The following is a 24711-nucleotide window of genomic DNA, read 5'->3' as shown; positions in this document are numbered from 1 at the left end:
AAGTAGATGGTTGAAACACTTTTACAGGGAAGGTAAAATTGGCACAATGGAGATGGATTAAATGTGAATCTGATTGTTAAACTACACAGAAAGGGCTTTCCCCCTCCCCCTAAATTTTCTGGCACTGATTAATGTGAAAGGCCACTGGATTGATTTATACTTCCAATATAACAGAACTTCTCAAATGACATTTGATTATATTATTAAAATATATTTGAAGACACAGATTGCATTCATGATTTCCCACAATAATTAGGAAATGGCCAAATCTCAAAATGCAAGACTATTTCTATTGTGCTCTACTAGCGTTTACATTTTCAAATGCTTACTATGTCGAGAAAACCACAATTACCTCACACCATTTGTGCGCTTTTTTTTTTCTTTTTTTTTTTTTTTAAAGAACAGGCCACCAGGCAATTTATGGACCTTTGGGGGGCTACGGGACATCACATTAGTGACTCTTGGCCTAGTGATTAACACCTCCTCTCCACAGTTGTAAGGTTTTGAGAATCTGCTCTCTCCCACAATCCAAAAATCCTCAAGACTTTGAAATTGTCAAAAGTGGGAAGGTGGACGTTATTGCAAGTCGTTCACTTCACCTTCCAGTCCAGTAGGTGGCGGTACTTCCACTCAATCTTCAGCGGCTCCTCCTTGGCCGTGACGTCACACAGGCTGTGGCTTCCGGACCCTTCAGTTTAGTGGGCTTTGTGAGCAAACGCCGTTGTGATGTTTGTGTGGACAACTCCGATCAGGTAACACTAAATTACATCATGTGTTCTCGTTAGCAACGCTTACCGCCCTAAACGAACAACATTTTATTAGTGGGCGTTTTCGTGAATCTCAGCGGCGTTAATATCGCAGCAAATCACTGAATTTATGCTAACTATGCTAACGTAATATGTGCCGAAAATCCCTACTGTGTTTATGCGTCTTAAGTTTCAGTCCGAGCACTCTACTGATGCAAGTAAATGAATTTAAATCCAGCTAGATATGTCCGGCTGCTGCGCTCCATCTCCCATCGTCTATTGTAACACAAATTCAAACCCATTCATTCTCCTGCTCGCGGCCATCTGGATAGCGCACAATAATCACCATCAGATACGCACAAGTAGGTTATTTGGTCCAAATAATTATCATTAAAAAACACACTTGTGCCTTCACCTAAAATTCTGAATTTCTTCAAATAATCTCTGCAGGTGTTTAATATTGCAGAGTTCCAAGAGCCTTATTATTTTTAATCTGTGTGTAGAAAAGTCTCTAAACTCGTTTGAAGGACTGAAACTTGGAATCATGTGCTTATTTACATTAAAAAACAAACGTATTTAACAAAAGTCATTTGTCATGTGCGCACGATTAAGTCAATGTTGATAAATCCCACTTGTTCTGAACTATATATTTGCATTCAGAGAAACCTGCACTCGATCATATATCATATATCATTATAGAAGTTCGGGGACGTTATCAGCCAACTTTAATGAACAAGCGATCATCCCGTTGCATTGAACTAAAAAAAACTTTACATTTTGGGGTTAAAAAAAACTGACAGGCGGATAATTTAATGTACAAGGATAACACTGAAAGCAAAAACTCACTAAAACATTCTTGTAAGCAAGTGAAATCAAAATGTGGAAAAAGTGTCAGAACCATTTCAAAAATATTTGTTAAAAGTCAGAATCATTTTATTTCAGCATCTCAAATTTCAATACTTTATGATTTCTATAGTTATTCATGAAAGCAGACAAAAAAATTCTCATGATTCATGGACATGTCAGTCAATAAATCACAAACGGAACGTCTTTTGCACTCATTACACACAGTTGATAAATGAAGCCCCAGCATTTATCTCAAACAACGCCCAAAAATATTAATGGAGTAACTAGAGAATGAATACAATAACTGTAAAATAAAAAATAATGCCTGATGCTTTAGTTGAATTCAGTTGCTGAAATTTGGAAGTATGTATTTTCGGGGTTTGGATATTTTATTGTGAAAATCCGGGGATATGGGGATTATTGGACTATGCAGTGTTTTATATGTATTATATAATAAGGTTTAAGAATTTGGAATAGGAAATATGGAAAATATTTTTGTGAATGTCTCAATCACTTTAAAAAAAGAAAATGTGAAAAATCGAGTCCCGGATGTCCTACGTTTTGCCAGTATTTGGAAGCTCTTCAGCACTCACACAATAATAGTTGTCCTATTTGTGTTTTTAATCCATAGACACGTGTGAACTGGTGCCGCATAGGAGCCATGCTGAGCCCAGCCCAGGAGGAGAGCAGGCCAGAGCCATTGAGCACTCAAACTGCCCTGGATCCACCGGACAATGACGCTGATTCTACTGTGGCAGCGCCAAGTGAAGCAGGTGCAGAAGGGAGACATACAGCTGTTGAAGAGACTAACGGAACCCAAAATGAGAAAACACTCGCAGATGATTCTCTTCAACAAGGCGCGGGGACTGTTGAACCCTCAGACAACACAGAAGAGCTGGGCGTGGGTCAGGGTCCAAAGACAAATCCTCCATCAGAGTTGTCACTCAACGCAAACAAAAATGCCGGGAGCGAAGAACAAAAGTTAATGAAAAAGGACAGACGTTTCCCCTCCAAGAAAGCCATGGTAGATCCTCTGAAGATGGACATGACCAAGCCGTTGGTGATGCCGCTCACATGTGAGTTAGTTGACATTGATGTGTGCCATTTTGTTAACACTGTGCAAGGCTGATGTGGGATTCAAATGAAAACGCTGAATTTATTTCCACAAAATTTGATTTCCGATTTGACTCTTTTAAAAAAATTAAATACTGCTCAGAGCCATAGTTGTGATGCACCATGCAACGAACATATCAACAAATTTAAATATATACATCCCCCAACGCCATCATATATGGCACACTGTTAGGTCATAAAGATGTCCTTTATTAGTCCCACAATGGGGAAATTTGAAATTTTACATCAAATGTTCTGAGCAGCTTTGCTTACCTTTTGGCTTTGATGTGGCGTTTTACCATCCAGGTCCAGACAAATGAATGACACTCGTGGGAAGCCACCACATTTTAGCCAAAATTTAACCAACTTTGACGTGACTCTATACTCAAATGTATTGGTAATAATTGAAATGTTAGTCCAAACTAAAAGGCTTGTCTTAAAACAATTTAAATCAAAGTAAGGCAACATTGAACTAGCAAGTCAGAATGCCAAATTTTAAATTTCAAACAAGTATGTAATGTAATGAAAGCAACTAGATGAATAATAAAATAGTATCTATTCAAACGAGTGATTTAGGTATTCAAAATGACATTTTGGATTTTATTCATCTCTTTCTCAATGCAAAATTCAGAGAGTAATGAATGAAATTACAGTAAACCGAGAGAACCACAATGTCCATTTTGCATCTCAGCCTTAGTGATTACTCTTCAGAATTCCTCGTGTTTTAAAATGAGCTTGGGATGTGTTTCAGCGTCGGAGCTCTCCCTGCAGTGCATCGAGTGCCACATCATCTTCAGTGACTCCAAGAGCAAACAACGGCACCTGAAGTTGAGCCATCCGGTCGAATATGAGCAGTGCATCTTGAGGAATTCGCTTTTCACCTGCTATCATTGCGATAGCAACTTCACCAACTCCACCGAGCTCATGGCGCATCAGAAAACCCACGTCGAAAGGAAACCCTTCAAGTGTCCTCTGTGCAGCCAGGCCTTTAAAAGGTTATCCGAGCTCACGCTTCATAAAAACGTGCACGTCGGGCAGAATGGTTACACCTGTCCCGACTGTGGCAAAGCATGCAAAACAATAACGCTGCTCAAGTACCACAGTCGTGTACACACTGGAGAGAGGCCGTATGTGTGCAAGGAGTGTGGCAGCCGGTTTAGCATGTCCAATGCACTGCAGAAACATATGCAGTCCCACTTCCCGGAAGATGCCAAAATCAAAGCGCAACGAAAAAAAGAGCTTGGTAAGGGTCATGTATTTACTTTGTTTTATATATACGCGCATTGAATGCATTTGCAGGTGTTGGGTTTTTTTCTCACTTGAGGTCCTGGTACTCACTTTCACATTGCTGTGTTGTAACAATCTGTTAAGGAAAATAATCACAGCAAAATCCCACAGTATAATGAAAAATCTGTGACATCAAATTGGATATTGTAGGACTTAAAGTATGCGAGAGAGTAAAACTACAAAAAGTTAAACACAATATGGCGAGAGATGAATGTACTTTTAATTTAACAGCATAAATGTATCAAATGTCATGATATATTTCTGCTTCCTTTATCTTCAGATGCCTTAACAACCAAGTATCCCTGCTCTGTTTGCAAGGCAACTTTCAAGAGTCCCAAGACGCGCCTTCGTCATCTTACAAACAAGCACAGTGTGTCACTCAATTCGCTTGGCAAACCCATGCGAGCGAAGTCACACACAAATCACTTTACTCCGGTAATAACGCCGATATCCGTTGCCCAGCCGTCATTTTTACAGTTGGAGCCCAACGGGCCTCTTCAGAAAGTTGACGGCAATATCGACACAGAGCCAATACGACGGCTAATTGAATCTTTGGGGAACGTCCAGAAGGTTAACCAAGTTGTGATTTTGGGTCAAGTGCCTCCTCATGCTCTACCATTGGAAGTTCAACAGATCTCCGAGCTGTCCAAACCGGTCAATTTAAACCTCAAAGCTCTCCAATCAGATTCCATGGATATGACACCGGTGCAGTCGAAGACGGTGGAAGGAGACTTTTCAAACAACTCAAGTGATCCAATGGAGCAAACGATCATACTTGAACCAATTACTCCCGATGAACAGTTCATCAACCCGCCCTTCTCAGAATTGGGCTCACACATTGTGTCAGGTGAAAGCCTGGCACTTGGTCTCGCTCAAAGTGCACACAGATTGGAGCCAGCGGGAGAGGTGATGCATCAAATTAATCCACAACCTGGGATTAATGCAACAAACTTGAATACATTTAAATCACTGGTTTTCCATAATGAAGGAGCAGACTTCAGCCAAGACCTTGAGCAAACGGTCATATTAGAACTAATCCCTGCCTTGACACCAACTGCGGAGCAGCAGCAATCACAAAATGAGCAACAACTGGAAAACCCAACACCTTCATTGGTACCAACCACCGAACTGGAGAAAACTCCCTATCAAACTATTGTAAATGAGCATGATACTGGCACACCAATTCCATCGTTTGGGCCTATTGTTGAGCAGAACTTGACATCTCTGCAAAGCACCGTCCCATTGTGTGGGCCTGCAGCTGAGCAGAACCTGACATCTTTGCAAATGACTCAACAAGATCTGTGCACTTCCACTTTTGCTTCACATCAGACACCCGCGGAAGCTGTCGGAGAACCTGGAGCTTACACGCAGGAGAAGGATCAATCACAGATTCAAAAAGTCAGTCAAAATGAGGTCAATTTATTATCCGATAGCGGAAGTGCCCAGCAGTCCCAAGAGAAGACGACACAAGATGGAGAATTACAGGTTGATCGAAAGGAGGACAAGGATCAGGTGGAAAGTCTGTCTGATGTTATGGATACTTCGACTAAAAAGGGCTCTTCACATGCATCCAGCAAGAAGGGACCACAAACTTCGGAGTTACCTGTGAATGTCATGTCAGCTCAAGAGCTTGTGAAAGTACGCAAAAGAAAGCCAGCCAGGGCCTTAATCATACAAGGTTATATGCAAGAACTGATTGGATCCATGCTGGATAAGGATTTACAAAGTAACGGCAAACCAGCTAAACGCAAACGGACAAAAAAGTCCCATCTTGTTCACTTAAGTCCACAAAAGAAAGAGAAGAAAAACAACAAACAAGGCGTGCCGCCTCAGCAATGCCAGTCGCCGCAAAAAGAAGCCATGATTGATTCGGCAACAAATCTGGTGAAAAATAAAGTGCCATTAAAGAAGAAGGGAAGACTTGCCACGAAAAGTAAAAAAGCAAAGAAATTGGGATCTTCCGCTGAGGTCAGTATGCCATCGTTAACCAACGATTCACAAGCGAATGGAAAAGAGAAAATAAGCAAGAAAAAAAAGAGAAAATTTGAATGTGTAGCAAGAGATCAGCCTAAAAATCAACAAAAACCTCCAATCAAAAATAAAATCCAGTCTAAAATTCCACAAAAAGCTCATTCCCAGGGTACAAAGGGAAGAACAAAGATGCGGCAGAAAGGGAGAAAGAAAAAGGAAGACACAATGAGCCCAAAAACCAAGCAAGCCAAAGTCCAAGCAGAGTCACCTGGCACACAAGTAACACAAGACTCTCTCCTTTTGCTCAAAGGTCATAAGCAGCCCCAGCTGAAGGTTCACAAACTGGACCCTTCCAAAACATCTGCGCAGGAAATTTCACCTTGGGATAAACACAGTGAAGACAACCAGGCCAACCCTAAAAGCAAGACTGCAAATAATCCCAGCAATGTTCGCAAGAAAAAAGAAAAATCCAAAAAGAACCAAAAGACTCTCTCATTGCTCTCATTTCTAAAGTCATCCCGTCCATCGGCCGAAACACCGCTTGTCAAGCCAAAAACCGCTCGAAAACGCAAAGCCTCCTCAAACGTGGAGACTGAAGGCGTGATAACCGCCAGGCATTCCAAGCGAGCATTAGAGTGTAAAAACTGCGGGGAGATATTCAATGAAGTCGCTTCCCTTCAGAAGCACAAGGCGATGGTGCATATTTTAGAAAGTCCCGAGCTTACTTACACTCATGGGAACATTTTTGAAGGGGTCTCCAGATTAGATGTCCACCATCAAGAAAGAGTTATTCGCCTGATGAATCCGAACACCAGTTGGAATAATCAACCGGCGATGGCATTCGAGGACAGGGAACCAAGTGTCTCATTTCCTGCTTTGATTCCATCTCCATCTTTACATGCTCTACCTGAAGGCAGCGTTCAGCCTCCGAATTCTGCAAAACCATCAGATCCGATCAAAAACCGCACCACTTGTAATTTGGATCCTCTCCTTGAAAGCACCACTCCAATGAAGCAAAATGAATCGGCGGTGTCCACAGACAAACGACGGGAACTTATGCCCAAGAACCTCTCTTTAGAATCTGAACAGGACATCAAGAAGGATGCTATTCTTGAAGTTGATCTCGTTACCGTCGGGGAGCACTGTGAAAGCAGCAGTGTGGCTTTACCTGAAGACAACCTTTCCCAAAGTGAATCGGTCGAAGCTGCCAATTCGGAAGCAAGTCGCTTTGAAAAAACAACCGATGATCAAGCTACAGATGTGAGAACTTTGCAGTCGGTATCTTGCGCCACGCAACAAGTCGGAGTTAAAGATGAGGAAGAGGAGGTGTTAGTCCAGAAGAAAAAGGAAGCAGGAAAGAGACAAGGAGGTGCGCATCTAAAAGCGTATGCGGTGTCTCAGAAACGTTTGGAACCGGGTGCAGTCACAGAAACTGAATTTGAGGTACAACAGGAGGATTGTCAGGTTGTTCATGAAAAACGAGAGCGTGATTCCCAAATTAATGATGAGAATGAGATGACAAATATTCATCCGAGACCAGATCCACACAGAGGCCCTTCTAGTGACGCTGTTATTCCCCCAACACCTCCTATTGTGGATGAATCCAATGTATCGCCAGGAGATCCAGAGAGGGAGAGTCAGCCATCTCCCGGAATCTATCTTGAGAAGATCGTCACAGCTGAACCCGGGTTGGCGAACCGGCAACCTCACCTTATGACCTGCGGTATAAATGAAAGACAGGTAAGAGGTCAAGTACTATAAAAACCTGTTGTGGGATGCGACATTGCAAAAAGTGGACAAACAAATACGACACTCAACGCTGTAATCCGTTGAATGCTTTTTTTCAAAATGTAATTTTCAGGATTTGAAGAGCATTGCTGAAAATGAGATGCCAGCTGTGATCAAGGTTGAGGAGAGTACATCCGATCCACCTCTTGGCGCACTACCGTCTCAAAAAGAGAGCGACAGATCGGGAGCAGGCGTGCAGTCACAGCAGAACCGAGACATTCGGACAGTTCCGGTGAAGCAGGAGAGCAGGAACGCGCTGAAGGACGCCCGGTCCACACCGGAGAACCGACGCAGGCACTGGAATGTGGAGCAAGTCAGTGACCGAAACTCTGCCAGCCCACGTAAGTACTCATTTGCTTATAGTCAACATTTTTGTAACATTGTTGTTAAAATTGCTGTTACATTTTACTGGCGGTGCAAAACGACCTTTTCAAGGTAATATTCAGTCCACAACATATTAATGTTGGCTTGCTCACAGTCTCAGACACTGAGGAGACGTCCAGCGACTGCCGCATTTCCCCTGACTTAAGCAGCAAGCAGTGCATCTTCTACCCCGTGAAGGTAGAAGAGAGGGAAGTCCCCCTGGGTGCCGTTCACTCGAACAACGGAAGCCCAGAAGCGTCCGCTGATGTCAGACAGACATCACATCCAACCGCAACCTGTCATTTATGTGAGTCGAGGCTGTTTTCAAACGTGTTCCCGCTATATTTAAGCTCACGGAAGTGCTTTTGAACTGTCAATGTTTGCACAGATGAAGGCACTCAACGAGACGACCGTGATTTCAGAGGACCAGAGATGATGGATGTTCATGACTTTGATGATGGGCAAGGTAGAGGAACTGTTTGAATAAATACTGTTGATTCTGGCTTGTTTGTACCTAAACCTAATCAGATGGTGCATTGGTTTGGCAAACTGTACTTAGTTTAACTTCAACGTTGTCTTTCTCACTATGTAACAACCATGAACTCTCAGCCGAGAGTCCACTGGATACGCGGAGCTTTCTCCTCCAGACTTCTGATGAAGAGGATGCAAGAGTTTTTGAGTTGTCGCAACCTCATCTTGACGCAGAAGCCGAAATTCTGGCCTATTTCGGCAAGAACCGAGATGACTGCACACGACGACCAGACGTAACAACACAAACGTATGGAGCAACTTTTTCCGTTAAAAAAAAAAAAAAAGCCTTTGAGCCTTTTAGAGTCTGGGTTATAGGAATTGTATAAGAAAGTAAAAGCTTGATTAAAATTCTCAAATAGTACTTTTTTTTTCCGTCTCAAGGGTGTTCAAAGCAGCAACTACTGAGCCCATTCAGTACTTCTCCAGGTATTTTGGCTGGGACACCTGGGTGGAAATGGCCCGCAACACTAATGAAACATCTGACTGCGTCACCGCGAGGGAAGTTGCGCAGTTTGTTGGGATCCACATCGCAATGGGAACTTTGAAGGTTTGTGCATCCACTTCTCATTTTTGTAGCTTTCATGGATAGATACAAAACTTAGCTGAACTAATGTTGTTTGACCTCTCCCCTCCCCAGTTTCCCAGTCCACGGCTCTACTGGGACAACTTGACGAAGGTGCCCTTAATTGCGGAAGCCATGCCGCTTTCCCGCTTCCTTCAACTGTCGCAGTTGTTGAAGCTTGCCTCCCCTGCTAAGGATCCACAGAGTAGTCATATTAGAGAAAGAACTCGCGTTGACTTTTCTCATCATCCTGCTAACACGAGCGGCCAAAGAGGATTGTCAAATGAATCTGTGGACCCTTTGTGGAAAGTTGTGCCATTATTGTGCCGTTTTCAAAAAGCCTGCCAGACACTGACAAGACACGGTGACTTTGCAGTGGATCAGTATTTAATTCCTTTAACTGGTAAGGTGGACAATAACAGACTGGCTCTGCATAGCACCACCTTGATCGGATTTGGGGGTTTTCTCCTTCATGTGGATCTTAAAGCGGATCTATCTGATAAGGATGCAATTGAGAAAATGATCCCCAAAGGTAGCACCGTGTTCCTTTGCAAGCAAGAACTCTCCACTCCTGCCATGCTCGAGCGCCTCCTGGTGGCCGGGATCCACGGTGCGGGCCGGGTTGGCGGAGCGCAGGGTCAGATCGGAGATGAGTTTGTAAGCTCGGACGGCAAGCTGATGCTGCGCAGGTCGCACGGCGGCTTCATTCTCTCCACGGCAGGAAACGGTCACAAAAACATGACGTCTCTCATGAATGACTTTGAGAAAGCACAGGCGGCGGCTCGCCTCAACCGAGATTTGTTGAATCTCTACTCCATCCCGGTCTCCACCTCACCAGCAGGCTGGCCTCTCGCTGTGCTCTGGTACCTAACGGATATGGCTTTGGTCAACTCCTGGCTCTTGTACAGACACGATGACATGGCCACATCTGCACCTTTGTCTCTTATGGACTTCCGATTGTCTGTAGCCAAAGCCTTGATCCACTCCAGTGGTTCAGACCCTCAGAACTCCGTCCTCCCGCAACCCTCCCCGGCGAAAGCTCATGCTAGAACTGACCCACTTAACCCCGACACAGTGGAAGAAAACCCCCTCCCCGACGCGGCAACACGGTACGACGGTTCAGGCCACTGGCCAGAGCAGCTAGCCGAGGGTGAAGGAGGCAGGTGTCGTTTTGGTGACTGTCAGAGGACGTCGCGAGTTTTATGCCTCAAGTGCTGCGTCTTTCTCTGCATCTCACGCAATCACAATTGCTTTTTGAATTTCCACAATCAGCCAAGTTCAGGAAACCTCTAGCATCAAACCATTTCTTTCATTTTTTTTTTTTTTTTTTACTATTTTGGTGATATATGCGATCACCACAATATTCATGAATTGATCAAAACAGTGTTGGAATTTACCTTTAAATCAATGCTAGATGTTAATTTTAACCCAATGTAAACTCAAGTTAGTAATCTGACTCCAATTCGCAACCTTACCCAACTCTCACTCATCCAACAATATGCGCGCTCGTTCTGCAATAGAAAGGTATCAGGAAGCCGGCATTTTCACGCACGAATGGATTTATTCCCAATCACAGATTTACTACATATGCAACTAGATCTCGGATCCCTCTCAATACAAGTCTACACCTCTCGTGCCACCAACAGAACAGAACTTTTAGTTTTTTCCAGTAGTCATTCATACTGTACAATATGTAAATGTAACAGAGACAAAGGCCTTCTGGCATGATTCTATTGGCTATGTGATGTTGCAGTTAACTTTAGCTTGCTCTCATTGGTCTTTCTCCTCCCGCCGAATCCCGTGGTGGCTCCTCCTGGTTGTGATCTTTCGATGGCTGCTCCTTCATCTCGTCTCGCTCCCTCCTTGCTGCTATCACCCTTTGTCCTGAAACATTCCACTCGTGCACGCTCTTGCAACCCCCATTCTGTTGCGCTCCACCAGTCACACCCCCACATACAGTTTCACACCCCCACATACAGGATGTCGCGACATACCATGAACTACGCCACGCTCCAACTCCTACATTCCTTTAACAGCGACACAAACAGACACTACACCACCTTTTATTTTATTTATTTTTTTAATGCTTTTGCACTGCGGCAGTTCATACAGTATATGCTGATTGATGATTTACACAAATCCCCCCCAAAAGTTAGTTTTGTTTATTTATAATTGTTAATAGACAATGTTTCCTCATACAGTGGCTGTTGAGTACCCAGCATGCCATCAAGGTCAGGTATTTGACTGGAGAATATCCTTTATTTGTACAGATGCATTTTTACTTTATTTTTCCACAAATAAGTAGTGATCCTTAATTGGAAAAATTAGTGCAGTATGAATTTAAAATGTTATCCTTGATTCTATTACAGCTTCCATCAATGACTGATATTTTGTTTCTGATTGTTTCTCTGGTTTGTCTTACCAGGAAACTTTGTTAAACTTTCCAGGTCGATATTGCATCCAACTCTCTTCGAAATCCATCATAAATGTCAGCTGTACAGATGCCACGTGGTCGCTGCAGGTGCTATACAGGCACCCAGTAGTGCCATATTTCCCTTTTTTGTTTTTTCCTTGTCCCGGTGTCTAAGGTAGGATGTTTATTATTTAGGGCGGAGTCTGCAATGAATTTGGGCATGCTATCTTTTGGTGGAGGCCACTAATATGAAATTCTTTATTTTAGGGGGGTATTGTGAAAATGTCCTTACATGGACTTAACTAGTAAGGGAAAATCTAATATTGGAACAACCCTAAATAAGTCTATATTGTCTTGTTTGTTCTGACCTTCCTCCTTCACAATATGCACTATCCATGTTGTACTTCTGAAACATTACTGTGATGAAGTAACAACAAAAAAAAACCAATTTTACGGTATGTGATCTTGAACATAAATACTGTATAAATAGTCTACATGAACAATTTGGCGCGCAATTTACTGTGATGGAACAATTTTACCTCGACTCATGAGTTTTTTTAATGATTATTTAACATTTCTCAATTTGTATGTTTCTGAATTGTGAATATTGTTTAGTTGATTGTACAATACAATACAACTGTATTTATTGTAAATATGTAGCACATTTTTTTCAAAGAATGGGAGTCATCGTTATACATGTTGCATTGGGGGAAAGTATTGCGATATTATAGAGGAATGCATAACATAATGGCAATGGAATTCAGCCAGATTTTTTTAAAATCATTTAAACGTTCTTTTCATATTGTCACTAAAAATCCCCATGAACATATTTGAATAAAATAATTTTTAAAAAAACGTGTTCTTAAAAGTGAAGACAATCAGCAAGAAACGATAAGGCAACGCAAGTGATTTGCATTTGCAAGCTCTAATGTGTGCTGGAGCCTAACAAGCGAAAGTAAGTGTTTCTCTGGACTTGTCTCCAGCGAATCGGAACATACGCAAACAACCATTCACATTCACACGGGTGTTGTGTACTGTCGCGTAAACATTTGGTTTAAATGGAGGCAACCAATGAAATTGTCCAGTAAATCTCGTCACCACACTTTGGTCACGTGACCAGATTTTCCCCTAGAATCCGACACAACCGAACTATTTAAATTATTTTTGCTTGCCTTCAATTTTAAGTACACGCTTCAAATACTCCGTCCTTGTAAACTTGCATGCGTACACTTTGAATTTGTTTTGCTTGAAGGTTCGTCTTTCTTGGTTTACTTCGTGGTTAGGGACGGCGGCCATCTTAGTTGTCCTTAACGGCTATGGTCTCGCATCAGGAAGTGTCCGACTCGGTTCTATGCGTTTACTTATCGGGGGGTCAAGTCTGTCAGTCCAACTAAATTCAAACAGCGCTTTGAGGTAAAGTACTTGTCTAGCAATGTTGTTTAGAAAGTATTGCCTTGTATTTAGGTCGTCACTTTTACTACGATCATTTGCGAATATGTTTGTAGGTGCCATCCATGGAGGCAAACTTGGTTAAATGCACGGAAAGTGTTGGATCCTCTTTGAGCGGCATTCTGTGTTGTTAGCGCTAACGAGCTGAGTTTAGCATGCTAGCTTAGCATTACGTTGCTTTGCTACTTTCTTGTTACTGCATGTTACCACCTATTTACTGTACATAAACACTAACTAGTGGCATATTTACACATTCATCTTCTCAGTGTTCCAGAAGGAGACGAATACAAATTGAATGTTTAGATAATCGTGCCTGCTACATGGAGCTAACGACTCAGACACGCTAGCGGCCTGACAAGGCTGAAACGCGAATGGACGTGAACTGAAAGATAAGCGGCGGAAATTAGCCCAATAAATTTACGTCGCACATTTGTTGGAGATGCGTGCATGTTTGTGAGTGCAGCATGTATTCTGAAATAATTGCACCTTGCAAATTCGGTACCACGCCAATGTTATTATTTGAGCGTACGGAATGAGGTTTTGGTTTGCACTTGTATCCTTTGCCTAATAACATAATTTGAATGTTTACGGAAAACAGGAAAATACATAACAAATTCAACAGTCCAGTTGCCTCAAGTCGACAATTGTAGATGGCCATGCTCTGCATGATTGAAAATTTACAGACATAAAAAAAAAACGTGTTTTTTTTTGTTTTTAGCATTTTTATGTTCATATTGTCATAGTTGGTTAAAAATTATTTCAGCAACAAACGATTTAACCTCAAATATTTTTTGCAGGATTTCACAGTGGCTTCTTAATATTCCACGATGGACTCTGACATTTTAAACATTGAAGAAATTGTGATGGGACGGGGACTGCCAAATACAACTTCACAAGCTCCCCCTGAAAAACCGGTGGAGTCGTTCAAACGGCCCATCACTCTGAATGGACCTCTTGCACCCACTGTTCAACCCTGTAAGTAAAACTTGTCTTTGTATCACAACACATCGTATTGAATAAGTAAAAACTGAAAATAAGATGTCTATATTCTCAACACAAAAAAAGTCAGTCTTGTGCTGTAAGATAACTAAAAGGCTTATTTATTTTTTTACCCGCCTGTGCGGTCAGCGAGGGATCGGTTCCCGCTCAGTAATGGTGTCTGTGTGCTCCCTGCGACTGGTTGGCAACCAGTTCATGTTGTTGTGTGCCTTTCGCTCACAGTCAGCTGGGATAGGCTCCAGCACCCCGGCAACCCTGTACAGAATAAGCGGTGTGGATGATGACACACAACACGTTTGTGTTGTTTCACAATGTTTTACAAGAAAACAAGATTGGAGGAGTGAAGTAGTATGCTAATGGTTATGAAAAAACATCGGGATCAGCAGGTCAGGCTTTTTAAAGATTGGGGATCAATGATTAGACAGAAAATCTGAGTATATTTTGGCCAGTTATTTTTTAATTTGTTTTGGGGAAAATCAGGAAACATTAGGGTTTTTTTTTTTGTTAGTTTTTTTTTTTTTTTTTAAATGTTTTCAGTAGGGCTGTCAAAATTAAAGTGTTCACTCTGGAGACATCACATCACCCCAGAACAAAACACTCTGCTCAAGTTGCCACTGGGCCTTCCAAACCAACACTACTGGAGTGTGCTGCTTGTGGGCAGTTTTGAGAAATGTTTCTAAGAAAAATGCCTGGGAAAAAGTCTCCATTTAGATCCTTTTACAAGAATCAAAGAACGCTATTAGAACAGTGTTGGAATCCAATACACTGATTTGATTAGTTAAAAAAAAATTTATCATTTGACAGGAGAGTTTTCAGTCATAACTTGGTGATTTTAACGGCTCCTTTTCCTTTCCACGCTGCTTTTCATTAATATAACACTACTCCTCAACTGAATACACTCACTCAATATTCACCTGATTTAAAATCTTCAAACTTTATTTTCCTTGACAGTATTAGGACAGTCTTCCAACTGAAATAGCCCCTCAATTGAAACGAACGATGACACCCAACTATAACTAGCATAGCTGGTCACATAACCATTATAATGATGTCAAAATGTTTAGAGCAAAAGATGGCTCAAAATAAAGCAGAAGTGGCCACCTCCAAATTTGATATGCCAGAAAAACTCCAAGCATATCTATTGGCAGCTAGAGACCACATCAAACAAATTCACACTAAACATGGTGATTATCTGGGGTTTTCACCTGTTTCTTTTTCTTTTGTCCCTGCAGACCAGCATGAGAATCTGCAGTGTTTCCAGTGCTTCATCACCTTCTGCAATGCCAAAGCTAAGGAAAGACACATGAAGAAGAGTCACCGGGAAGAGTACAAGCAACAACTTCAACAGGTGTGTTTTCGCTAGTCTGCTGCAAGTCTGACTTACTCAGTTTTCTGTGCCTGTTTGAAGTAATGTTTCGTAACACGTTTTCAGTCGTAATGCATTGTCGATTTTGGATGCCCAATTTCTTCATAAAGTGACTAGTTGTTTACCCAAAAGCAGGGTGGCAGGAACCTATTATTAATAAGGTGTTTACTTGATGCACTGCACTCCACGCTACGTGGCGGCGCGTGACTGCAATGGACCATTGTGGAAAGAAATTTGAAAAAAAAAAAAAAGACAGTTGGCGACTCTTGGCTACACACCAAGTGATTCAGCACCGCATAAATACAGACATGCTACAATGGACAAATGAACTTTATTGAACCACAAAAGCATAGAAGCTTGCCAATAAGAGATGAAATGGGTGAGAATATTGGAGCGAGTGTGGATAATTTGAGAGTATGTTGGCAATAATCGATCGCCCCATTCACTGAGTGACGCTTCCTAACCACAGGTACAAAATTCTAAACATGAAATAGTGGTGGAAAGCACAATATACATTGTATTGTATTTGTGGTTCTTATCACTAATATGTGGGAACTTTTATTTTATTTATTCCCACAACGTTGTGATTGGTGATTTGAATTTGGAATCACAGTAAAATGAGACGCTCACGGTTGGCCACTAATGAAAATTAGTTGCCAAATGCGGGTGAAGCCCTGCGCGACACTTCAGTAGGCTTTGGCTGCGTCACGTCATATGTGGAGGGTCTTAGTGGGATACCTTTATTTTCATATATTTTTGTAATATTAAATGACATAGTAATAAATAAGAAAATAATTTTGATAATTAATTTTACTCGTTTTCTTTTTTTTTTGCGGTTTCTATAGTTCAAATGGCATCCCCACGCAGTTTGCAATCACAACATTGCTGTAATCAGAGTGAATCTAGATTAGTCAAGTGGTGCCAATTTGGTTGCTAAATTTAACTACTTTTTCGCTCACTCAATTGTTCCTGAGAGCTGTTACTATTCCTTTAGTGAACTAATCCCAATCCTCTGTTCCATTCCTCCACAGGGTAACACGCTGTTTACATGCTACGTGTGTGACCGCACGTTTTTATCATCTGAGGAGCTGACACTGCACCAGCCGACACACAGCAAGGATGACAAGCCCTTCAAATGCGCCCACTGCAAGGAGAGCTTCAGAACATTCACTGAAGTGAGACCAATATTAGATCTTTTTCTTACAATATTCTAGGTAGGGAGCACCGTGTCCGGTTTAGTCAGCACATCTCCCTCACAGTTATGCGATTCTGTGTTCAAATCTTGGTTCTGGCCTTCCTATGTGAAGTTTACATGTTCTACCCTTGATTATATGGTGCTCGTCAGAGTAATCTTGCTTCCTTTGTTTAAAAAAAAAAACATGACTAAACTTTCCAATGGTGTAAGTAATAGTTTGTCTACATCTGTCTTGTTTGACTTTGGCCAAAGTCAGCTGTGATCGACTAAAGCTTACTTGTGACCCAATGAGGACAAGTGGTATAGAAATTATATGGATGGATACTAAAACTTTTTTTTTTTTTCATTACATTAGTGTGATTCATGTTCTCCTTTTTACAGCTCACAACACACAGAAGGCATGTGTGTCCTGAAAAGCAGCTACCGTGTAAAGATTGCAACGAAACCTTCAGGAGTGCGGCGATGCTGCGTACGCATCGTCTGGCCCATCACCCTCGCCCGGATGTCGAGACAGCCGAGAATCCGGACGAGCCCGAAAAAAATCATCGTTGCAAGAAGTGCGGGCAGGGCTTTAGCAGTGAATCTGAGCTGAACGAACACGAGCAGAAGTATCCCGAAGGCCAGCAGTGCAACGGTAACGCCCCACCGGCCAAGAAGCGCGGACGGCAAGTCAAGATCGAGGAGGTGGCAAGCACGGAGAAAAGGGGGAAGCGAAAGAAGAAAGATGACGCGGATGTTTGTGAGGAGGGCGAGGCGACGAATGCAGGCGCCACTCCTGAGACGCCAGCAGCCCCTGCAGAAGAGAAAGCAAAAGTTGGCGGGGCAAAACGAGGGCGCCCTCCAAAAGCAGCAGTAGCCGTAAAATGTGAAGCAGAAGAAAAAGAAGTCGTTGCAGCTGATGGCGGTGAAGCAACAAAGGAGACCAAAGTTAAAGTGGAGGCTTTGCCGCCCAGGCAGCACGCGTGTCCTGAATGTGACCTCTCTTTCCCGAGCTCACTTCAGCTGCGCACTCACAAAAAGGAGAAGCACACGGTTCGGAAAGCCCACCCGTGTGCTGAGTGCGAGGAGAGCTTTGCCCGACCCGAGCAGCTGGAGGCGCACATGTCACGCGCGCATGCCGTCGGCCGATTTGCCTGTCCCACTTGTGGCAAGAGCTTTGGCCGCGAGCGCACTCTGAAGGCTCACCAGAAAACCCACCCCGAGGAGCAGCCAGAGTCCCCCAAAAGATAATCGCAACTGTAAGCTAGAAGAAGCGACAAGATGTGTCCTCTTGTTTTAGGTTCTTAATTTGTAAGCTGATGACATTTTGACAAATGGCATTGTAGGATTTCAAGCTGTATCTTACATGGGACATCTCATTGACTAGCTAAATGTTTCCTTACTGTTAACGATTTTGATTCACTTTTAAAAAAAACAAAAAAAAAAACGTTTTTTTTTTTTTTTTTAATTGTGTGGTGTGAATTTTATTTTTTTTTTCTTGTTAACAAAAAAGATTTGAAGTGCATATTTTGTAAGCTAATAGATGCCATGTTTTAAATGTTTGTCAAAATAATGTACAGCCTCCGGTTCATATGTATTTTTTTACACCTAATGTTTTGATCATGGCTCTATCTAAATTAACATGCCTACATTTTTAAAAAGAATTTGCAACTTTTTGTTTGCTGAGTGCTGAAGGTTCAATGTGGACAACTGATCCACTATAATCATGATTTCTAATGACTGATCCTTTCCCTTTTCACTCAGATGAAAAACTATGTCATAGACATTTCGTGAATGAAACTTTTGGCTCTATCATGCATTTAGAGTCCCACAGTATATAATGTATGTGTCTTCTCTCTGGATTGTTTCCTTCCCAATGCTGTGTTTGGACAGTGCAAATACAAAAATAAAACAGGCTCTAGCCCTTGCAGGCTTTTGAACTAGTCATTTGAAGTCTTTTGTTTTTGAGTCATCACAATGCTCTCATGTTATATATGCATATGTAATTGACCAACGTGACATGAGTTCATCGACAGGGCTTTGGAATCGGGTGGTCATAATTCTAGTCCCACTGGGGATAAAAAAAAAAAAATCTACTTATTGTAAAGATGCTCGTCTGCTTCCTGATTACTATTCGGGTACACTTGAGCAAGGTACATACACTCACTAGCTTCTTACAAATTAAGGCATAAAATCCCAAAATTAAATAATGACCGACACAATCGGTAAAATAAACAAAAGTAGTAAAAGTGGTATAAAAAAACATGCAAAATTATTAACTTTAAATAGAGCTCTCAGAGTCAAATGGGAGTTTTTTTTTTTTTTTACATCCGCGACACGCGGATGGGAAAATCAACTAATGGTTGCAAATTATGTTTCATTGTGTACTAATTAAGCAATTAAATCGAACAAACCGGCCAACTTTGCTTAAACGCCGCGAGGTGGCGTTAAAGACGTGTAATACCATTCCGGAACAACAGGCGCGCTATCGTGTTTTGGGCTACTTCCTGCCTTTGTGATGCGGTACTTGTGTTCATTGCTGCCCAACTCGACTAAGAGAGTTGAGCTTTCACTGTAATTGCGTATTAAAACACATCGTTCTGTCATACCCCGGAGGATTTCTTTCCATTTTGTTCTGCGATTTATACAAAAAAAAAAACAGACCATGTTGCACATTCGGCTCGTGGAACGACAGCGGGCGAGTGCGGCGAGTCGTTCTGCCAGGTGAGCGGCGTGCCCCATTCAGGTGGACTCCAGCTGGAATTCCAAGGATAATTACAACAAAGCAAATGCGGAGAAAAGGTCACGTTAGAATGATTTAACACCCGTTTATCTGTTTGACAGGTGCGGCTAAAGACTTTCTTCAGATCTATGTCGAACGAACATGCTACAACTATCCCTGGTTGTGAGTGTTGGACGTTAAGTGCAGGCCTGTTGATAGACGGCCGCGACGTCATTAAATATTAAAGTACAAAGGCACATTACAAGTGAAAGAGACATTTCAGAATAAGAGACACTCGAGCCAGAACTTTCCCTTAAACCAGACAGTCCATGTACGGAGTGCCTGGGCGTATATTGTACCAGATAGCAGCAACTCGGGTGCATCAGCAATTGGACCATCCGTGACCACATACGAGGGCATTATAGTTACTTTGAAATTAAACCAACTACCTGGTTTTGTGTTCCACTCCCTGGCTGGTAAAATGTCTGTACAATACACAATTGATATCCAACTGACAGAGTTGGGCTTTCCCGACGTCCTACAGCGTCAGGAAAGCCTCTCTACGTCATGTGACGACTCACAGTCACCGTGCCCCTCTCCTGCTTTGACGACCACTGATCCAGACAAAGGGAGACAGCTGTTAAAAGGGCAACCATCCAAGCAGCTTAAAGGCCTTGAGGCCCACACCTCACCTGGGCTACAGGGAGGTGAGGGTCTCCAGGCGTCACCGAGTCAACAGCTACAATCATCACAGACTGGACAGGAAGGTAGTGGTGTGGCGACCCCCCTGCAAGGCGATGGGAATGAACTGACAGTACCTCAACAGCAACCGGTGGAGAGTGACTCAGATGACAGTGATGTTTCGGTGGTCTGCCACGAAGATGAAGATGACGACGACGCGGCTGGAGAAAGTCTTGAGAGTGGTAGGGTGTGCCTTTGACTTTCGCTGTTAGTGAAGTACAAAATGGGCTAACTACTAGTTTTTTTTTAAACCATTATTGTTCAATATTCCCCCACAATTTACAGAGCATTGGAATCAAACCCTGCTGCGACTAGAACAAAACCCTGAGTAGAAATTGCTGATTTAATAATATGGTGTCAAAAAACATTTTAACATAATTATCCATTGTACGTGTACGATAAAACCACACCTATTTGTGTTTTTTTTGTTGTTGGCTACAACACTCAAAGCCTTAAAGTAGTAATTGGTGTTGAGAAAGTACAGAATGTTGAAGTGATATAACTCGAGTGAGAGCCTAACATCTTTGTGCGTCGGGGAGGCGCTAATTTTAGCATGAGTTGTTCTTGGAAGTTAGTCTTTGCAGCATGTGCATTTATACCTAAAAAATAATCTGGACGGAATTTTTGTCAGGAAATTTTGCAAGATAAATTTTAAATTATATTTGGTGTTTTGGGATAATAATTTCTGTAATAATACATTAAATTGGCAAGCGCCTTTTGAGATCCAGATGGACACCGTACATCAATAAAAAGCAATGAAAACACAACTGTAAAAAGTAAGAAAAATTTGATTAAAAATATACTTAAATAAGAATTAAAATGACGAAGTGCCCTCAGAGTGAATCAGCGATCTTAGAGATGTGAGTTTTGATTTGAAGTTGGTAAGCGACGGTGTGTTGCGGAGGTCAGGTGGCAGAGTTTAAACTCTTAACACGGGCAATTGTGAACATTTTATGGGGTGTGTCGATTATGTTTTTTCACTCATTGCACCAGGGCTCGGTTCCTATTCCCTGTCAATTTTAGCGTTCTACTGTATGATGAAATTCAAATAAAGCAATACTTAACATGTGTAGCGGCATTTGACTGCAAGAAGGTCCGAGTTTACGAGGGACTGCACTTTTTGCGCTAACGGCAAAATTGTTATTTTTATTGTCGTAAACTAAAGACAAGAATTTGTCAATCTCACAACTCAACCGCCTGTCTTCTCTACAGAGTCGGCAAAATCTGGCGACTACGTCTGCAATGTGTGTACGCTGCGGCTCCCCTCTGACTTCAAACTGCAGGATCACATGAACCTGCACACAGGAGCGCGCCCGTACTGCTGCGCCGAATGCGGCAAGCGCTTCTCGCAGATCCGCAACTACCGCGTGCACCTGCGCACGCACGGCCCCAGCAATGTGGACCGGCCGCACTGTCGCATCTGCCTCATGTCGTTTGCCTCGCACAAATCTCTGGAGCACCACCTGTCCAATCATCACTTTGAGAGCCAGTTCTACGAGTGTGACCTGTGTAAGCGCGTGTTTCCCAGCCTGAAGGCCTGCGAGCATCATGTCGCGTTGCATAAATCCATGCCGGAGGTTGTATGCGAAAAATGCGGCCGCCATTTTACCCAGGCGAAATCCCTCAAGCGCCATCAGAAGAAGGCGTGCTACCGCATCTATAAATGCACCGACTGCTCGGTGACCTTCAACAACAAAGACGCGCTCCTCAAACACAGCTTCTCCCACCTCGGTCTGCTGCCTTACACGTGTATAAGGTGCCACTGTCACTTCCGTCTAGCCAAGCTCTACCGCCTGCACAAGTGCGAACCCTGGCGCATCCACTGCGTGGCGTGTCTGAGAGAGTTTTCAAATCATGGGGACTTCTTGCGACACAAGAAGGACACCGGCTGTTGGGGCAGCCGTGATGTCAAAGGGGACGAGATCCGATGTCTGGAGTGTGGCCTCAGCTTCAGCAGCACAGAGGATCTAAAGAAACACGCTGGAGCTCACCAGAGGGTCCTCAAATGTGCTGAGTGTGGGAAAGGATTTCGCTCTGCCTTGTTGCTCATGTCCCACATGGGTGGCCATGCTGGCAATTCTCCTTGCCTATGTCAGACCTGTGGAGTGGGTTTTCCCCATCAGCAGAACTACGACAGCCACCTGAAGACATGTGGACAAACAACCCAACCTGCCAAATCTGCGGTAAGTGTGGACTAGGGATGGATACTTGATGATTTCCTACATCAATTAATTGATGGATTGTAAGCAGTACCTCTGCTGGTTGCCAGTCATTTGTTTCACGACATGATTAATCTACAATCTATAATTCTATACTCAGTAAAACAATCTAATAATTATTAGGCAACAACCTTGAACACATCTACTTAAATAGTTTGAACTGAAGTTTATCTTTTTGGCAAGATTAAGTGTTTTTCTGGTTTTATCAAGCTCAAATCTTCTCATCCTGGTACTTAGCATCTCTGGTGTTCCTCAGGCTTCTGTCTCAAGGCCCCTTGTATTATTTTTACTCACCTTGCCTTGTCCATATTTTCTGGAAAGTAGCAAACTACTGTTCCTACACAGATGACACCCAGCACCACCAAATTAAATTAAATTACTACTTAATGCACAATTCCGTGAAACTCAACCTACAAACTTCAAGTTTTCCTCATTGGCAAGAAATCCACCGTTATTGAATTGGATTGGTTTGACATTTTACGGAGTCACAAGCGTATGCATCTGGTGATTGGCATTTCCCTCAAACTTTTACGGTAAACCGAGCAGTGATTTCCACAAATGTCACAACGTCTTGCTTTAATAGGTGTTGCTCCTTTGAAAGAAATAATGTTTCACATGCCATCGTCAATATTTTTTGTTGTCCCATTTTAGACTTCTACAAAGAAACAACCTTCATTGAAGAAGACTGTTGAGAACATTTCCACCACAAATGTTACAGCAACACCAGTAATAGCACTCCCTGACCCGACTCATTTGCAAAACAACACGGCTGTACCTCTCACCAACTCTACAGTTCTGCAACTCGCGAGTGGGGACAATCCCACCTCCGAAGGCTGTTGGAAGCTTACCCTTGACAAAATTCCACCCCCTGGTTCTAATCTCGTCCTGTTTGTTCCTACAAACGCGGAGGGCCTGAAGCTTCCACCCGGGATCGCACAGGTAGTCCCAGAAGTCCAAAACTTAGCAGTACATCATGCTGATCAGCACCTCGGCATGTTGCCTACCATCAAAGATGCAGAGTGTGAGCCTATGGATTTATCCAAGAAAGCGTCCAATCCAACACCACCTCCTGCAGTTAAAAGTGAGCCGGTGGAGTATGACGTGTCGGGAGAAGCGGTGAAACAAGAATTGAACGACGACAGTGTTATGGATCTTTCGACAATCTCCCCCGTAATAAAAACTGAGCCTGCTGACTCAACATAGAGGCACTAGGCAGAAATTAAAATGGAGGTTGTCTTTGTATAATCACCCAAGAGAGACAATAATACAATATAATGGTTACACTCAACAGACTTATAGATGGCATTTAATGTTCTCAGCAATACTAGCATTAGGTTAGTGTGTGTGTGTGTGTGTGTGTGTGTGTTTCTTTTAATAAAAACATTCCAGTTTTTGGCACATTAGGATCCATTTATTTAAAATATTGTGTTAAATAGTAGCGTTACAATTCTTGGTCAATTTATACATTTTTTTATTTACCTTTCTACATTTGAGTAAAATTTAATACATATAAACACTGGATTTCTTATTATTCTGCAATACTTGAAATAATGTTTATGTGCAGCAATGTCACGTTTGGATGTTTGTTTTTTCATGCAAACTCTGCAAGTAGATGAGCATAACAGCGCTTTCGAATTACTGAATGTTTTTTAAAAAAAAATGCATGCATATTGTCATGTTTTATTAAAGTTGCAATACATGTTTATTATGGCAGTTAATACAAACTTAAATGCCTGTTGTGTAAAGGTTGTCACGGAGGTGTCTGGAGTTAGTTTGGAAATAATATAGTATGCTTTGGCTCATGTACTGCTACTGCTACTTTTCAGTAGTAAATCGACACATTGAATATACAAATAGAGAAATTGTAGGTCCAGTGAGCAGGTGAGTGTTACGTTTTGTTTTATATTAGATTGAACTGAACAGTGTGAATGCTGTACTTTAGATGAACATAAAAATAGAATCTTTCCAATAAGGTGAAGAGTGAAGCACAGGCATAAAGGTTACTGATGATACAAGACCACTTGTCCGTTTTATCTAGTCTACTCAGGAATAGTGCTTGGGACTTGCATTTTATTGCATGTGGTACTCTTTTATGCAACATTTGTTGTTGGAGGTTGTTCAATGCATACTGATTTCATAACGTAGCACAAATAAAGACTTGTGGGTAAGATTTTTATTGAAAATGACATTTGACTCGTAGTCTATCTCCAAAGAGCAGAACCCATGTGTTTTGTAATTATGTAAGCATGCATTGTGTGATATGATTATGGATTTGTGTTAATTTCTTTTTATAAAATGCTGAAATGACGACACAATACATATCTATGGTGACTGGCCACATTTTGACCTCCACCAAGGTAATAATGCTCAGTTTTGCTCAAAGCAGTATTTTACATTTATTTTGCAGCGCTATACAAATGC

General features: G+C 42.2%; 3 protein-coding genes across 3 annotated transcripts; all 3 read left to right on the top strand.

Moving 5' to 3' along the window:
• The first annotated feature begins 674 nt into the window (after positions 1-674).
• znf576.1 (zinc finger protein 576, tandem duplicate 1) lies at positions 675-10585 on the top strand. The gene is made up of 10 exons (XM_088307684.1): positions 675-752; positions 2224-2668; positions 3457-3948; positions 4273-7703; positions 7825-8092; positions 8230-8421; positions 8503-8580; positions 8724-8892; positions 9027-9192; positions 9283-10585. The coding sequence occupies exons 2-10, from the start codon at positions 2254-2256 to the stop codon at positions 10498-10500; spliced, it is 6429 nt and encodes a 2142-aa protein (XP_088163810.1). The 5' UTR covers positions 675-752; positions 2224-2253; the 3' UTR covers positions 10501-10585.
• A 2140-nt stretch (positions 10586-12725) lies between these two features.
• On the top strand, positions 12726-18553 carry znf576.2 (zinc finger protein 576, tandem duplicate 2). Its single transcript, XM_088307788.1, has 5 exons — positions 12726-13033; positions 13867-14044; positions 15301-15416; positions 16466-16609; positions 17011-18553. Exons 2-5 carry the CDS (start codon positions 13897-13899, stop codon positions 17857-17859), a joined length of 1257 nt encoding a protein of 418 aa, XP_088163914.1. The 5' UTR covers positions 12726-13033; positions 13867-13896; the 3' UTR covers positions 17860-18553.
• A 539-nt stretch (positions 18554-19092) lies between these two features.
• On the top strand, positions 19093-24448 carry LOC148329145 (uncharacterized). The gene is made up of 4 exons (XM_088307819.1): positions 19093-19332; positions 19453-20253; positions 21284-22254; positions 22942-24448. The coding sequence occupies exons 2-4, from the start codon at positions 19812-19814 to the stop codon at positions 23491-23493; spliced, it is 1965 nt and encodes a 654-aa protein (XP_088163945.1). The 5' UTR covers positions 19093-19332; positions 19453-19811; the 3' UTR covers positions 23494-24448.
• The last annotated feature ends 263 nt before the right edge of the window (positions 24449-24711 follow it).

Source organism: Idiotropiscis lumnitzeri, chromosome 10 (genome assembly GCF_059441095.1).
Source record: "Idiotropiscis lumnitzeri isolate Australia: NSW breed Sydney's pygmy pipehorse chromosome 10, RoL_Ilum_1.0, whole genome shotgun sequence".
NCBI classification, from domain to species: Eukaryota; Metazoa; Chordata; class Actinopteri; order Syngnathiformes; family Syngnathidae; genus Idiotropiscis; species Idiotropiscis lumnitzeri.
This window is presented reverse-complemented; position numbering and strand designations above follow the sequence as displayed.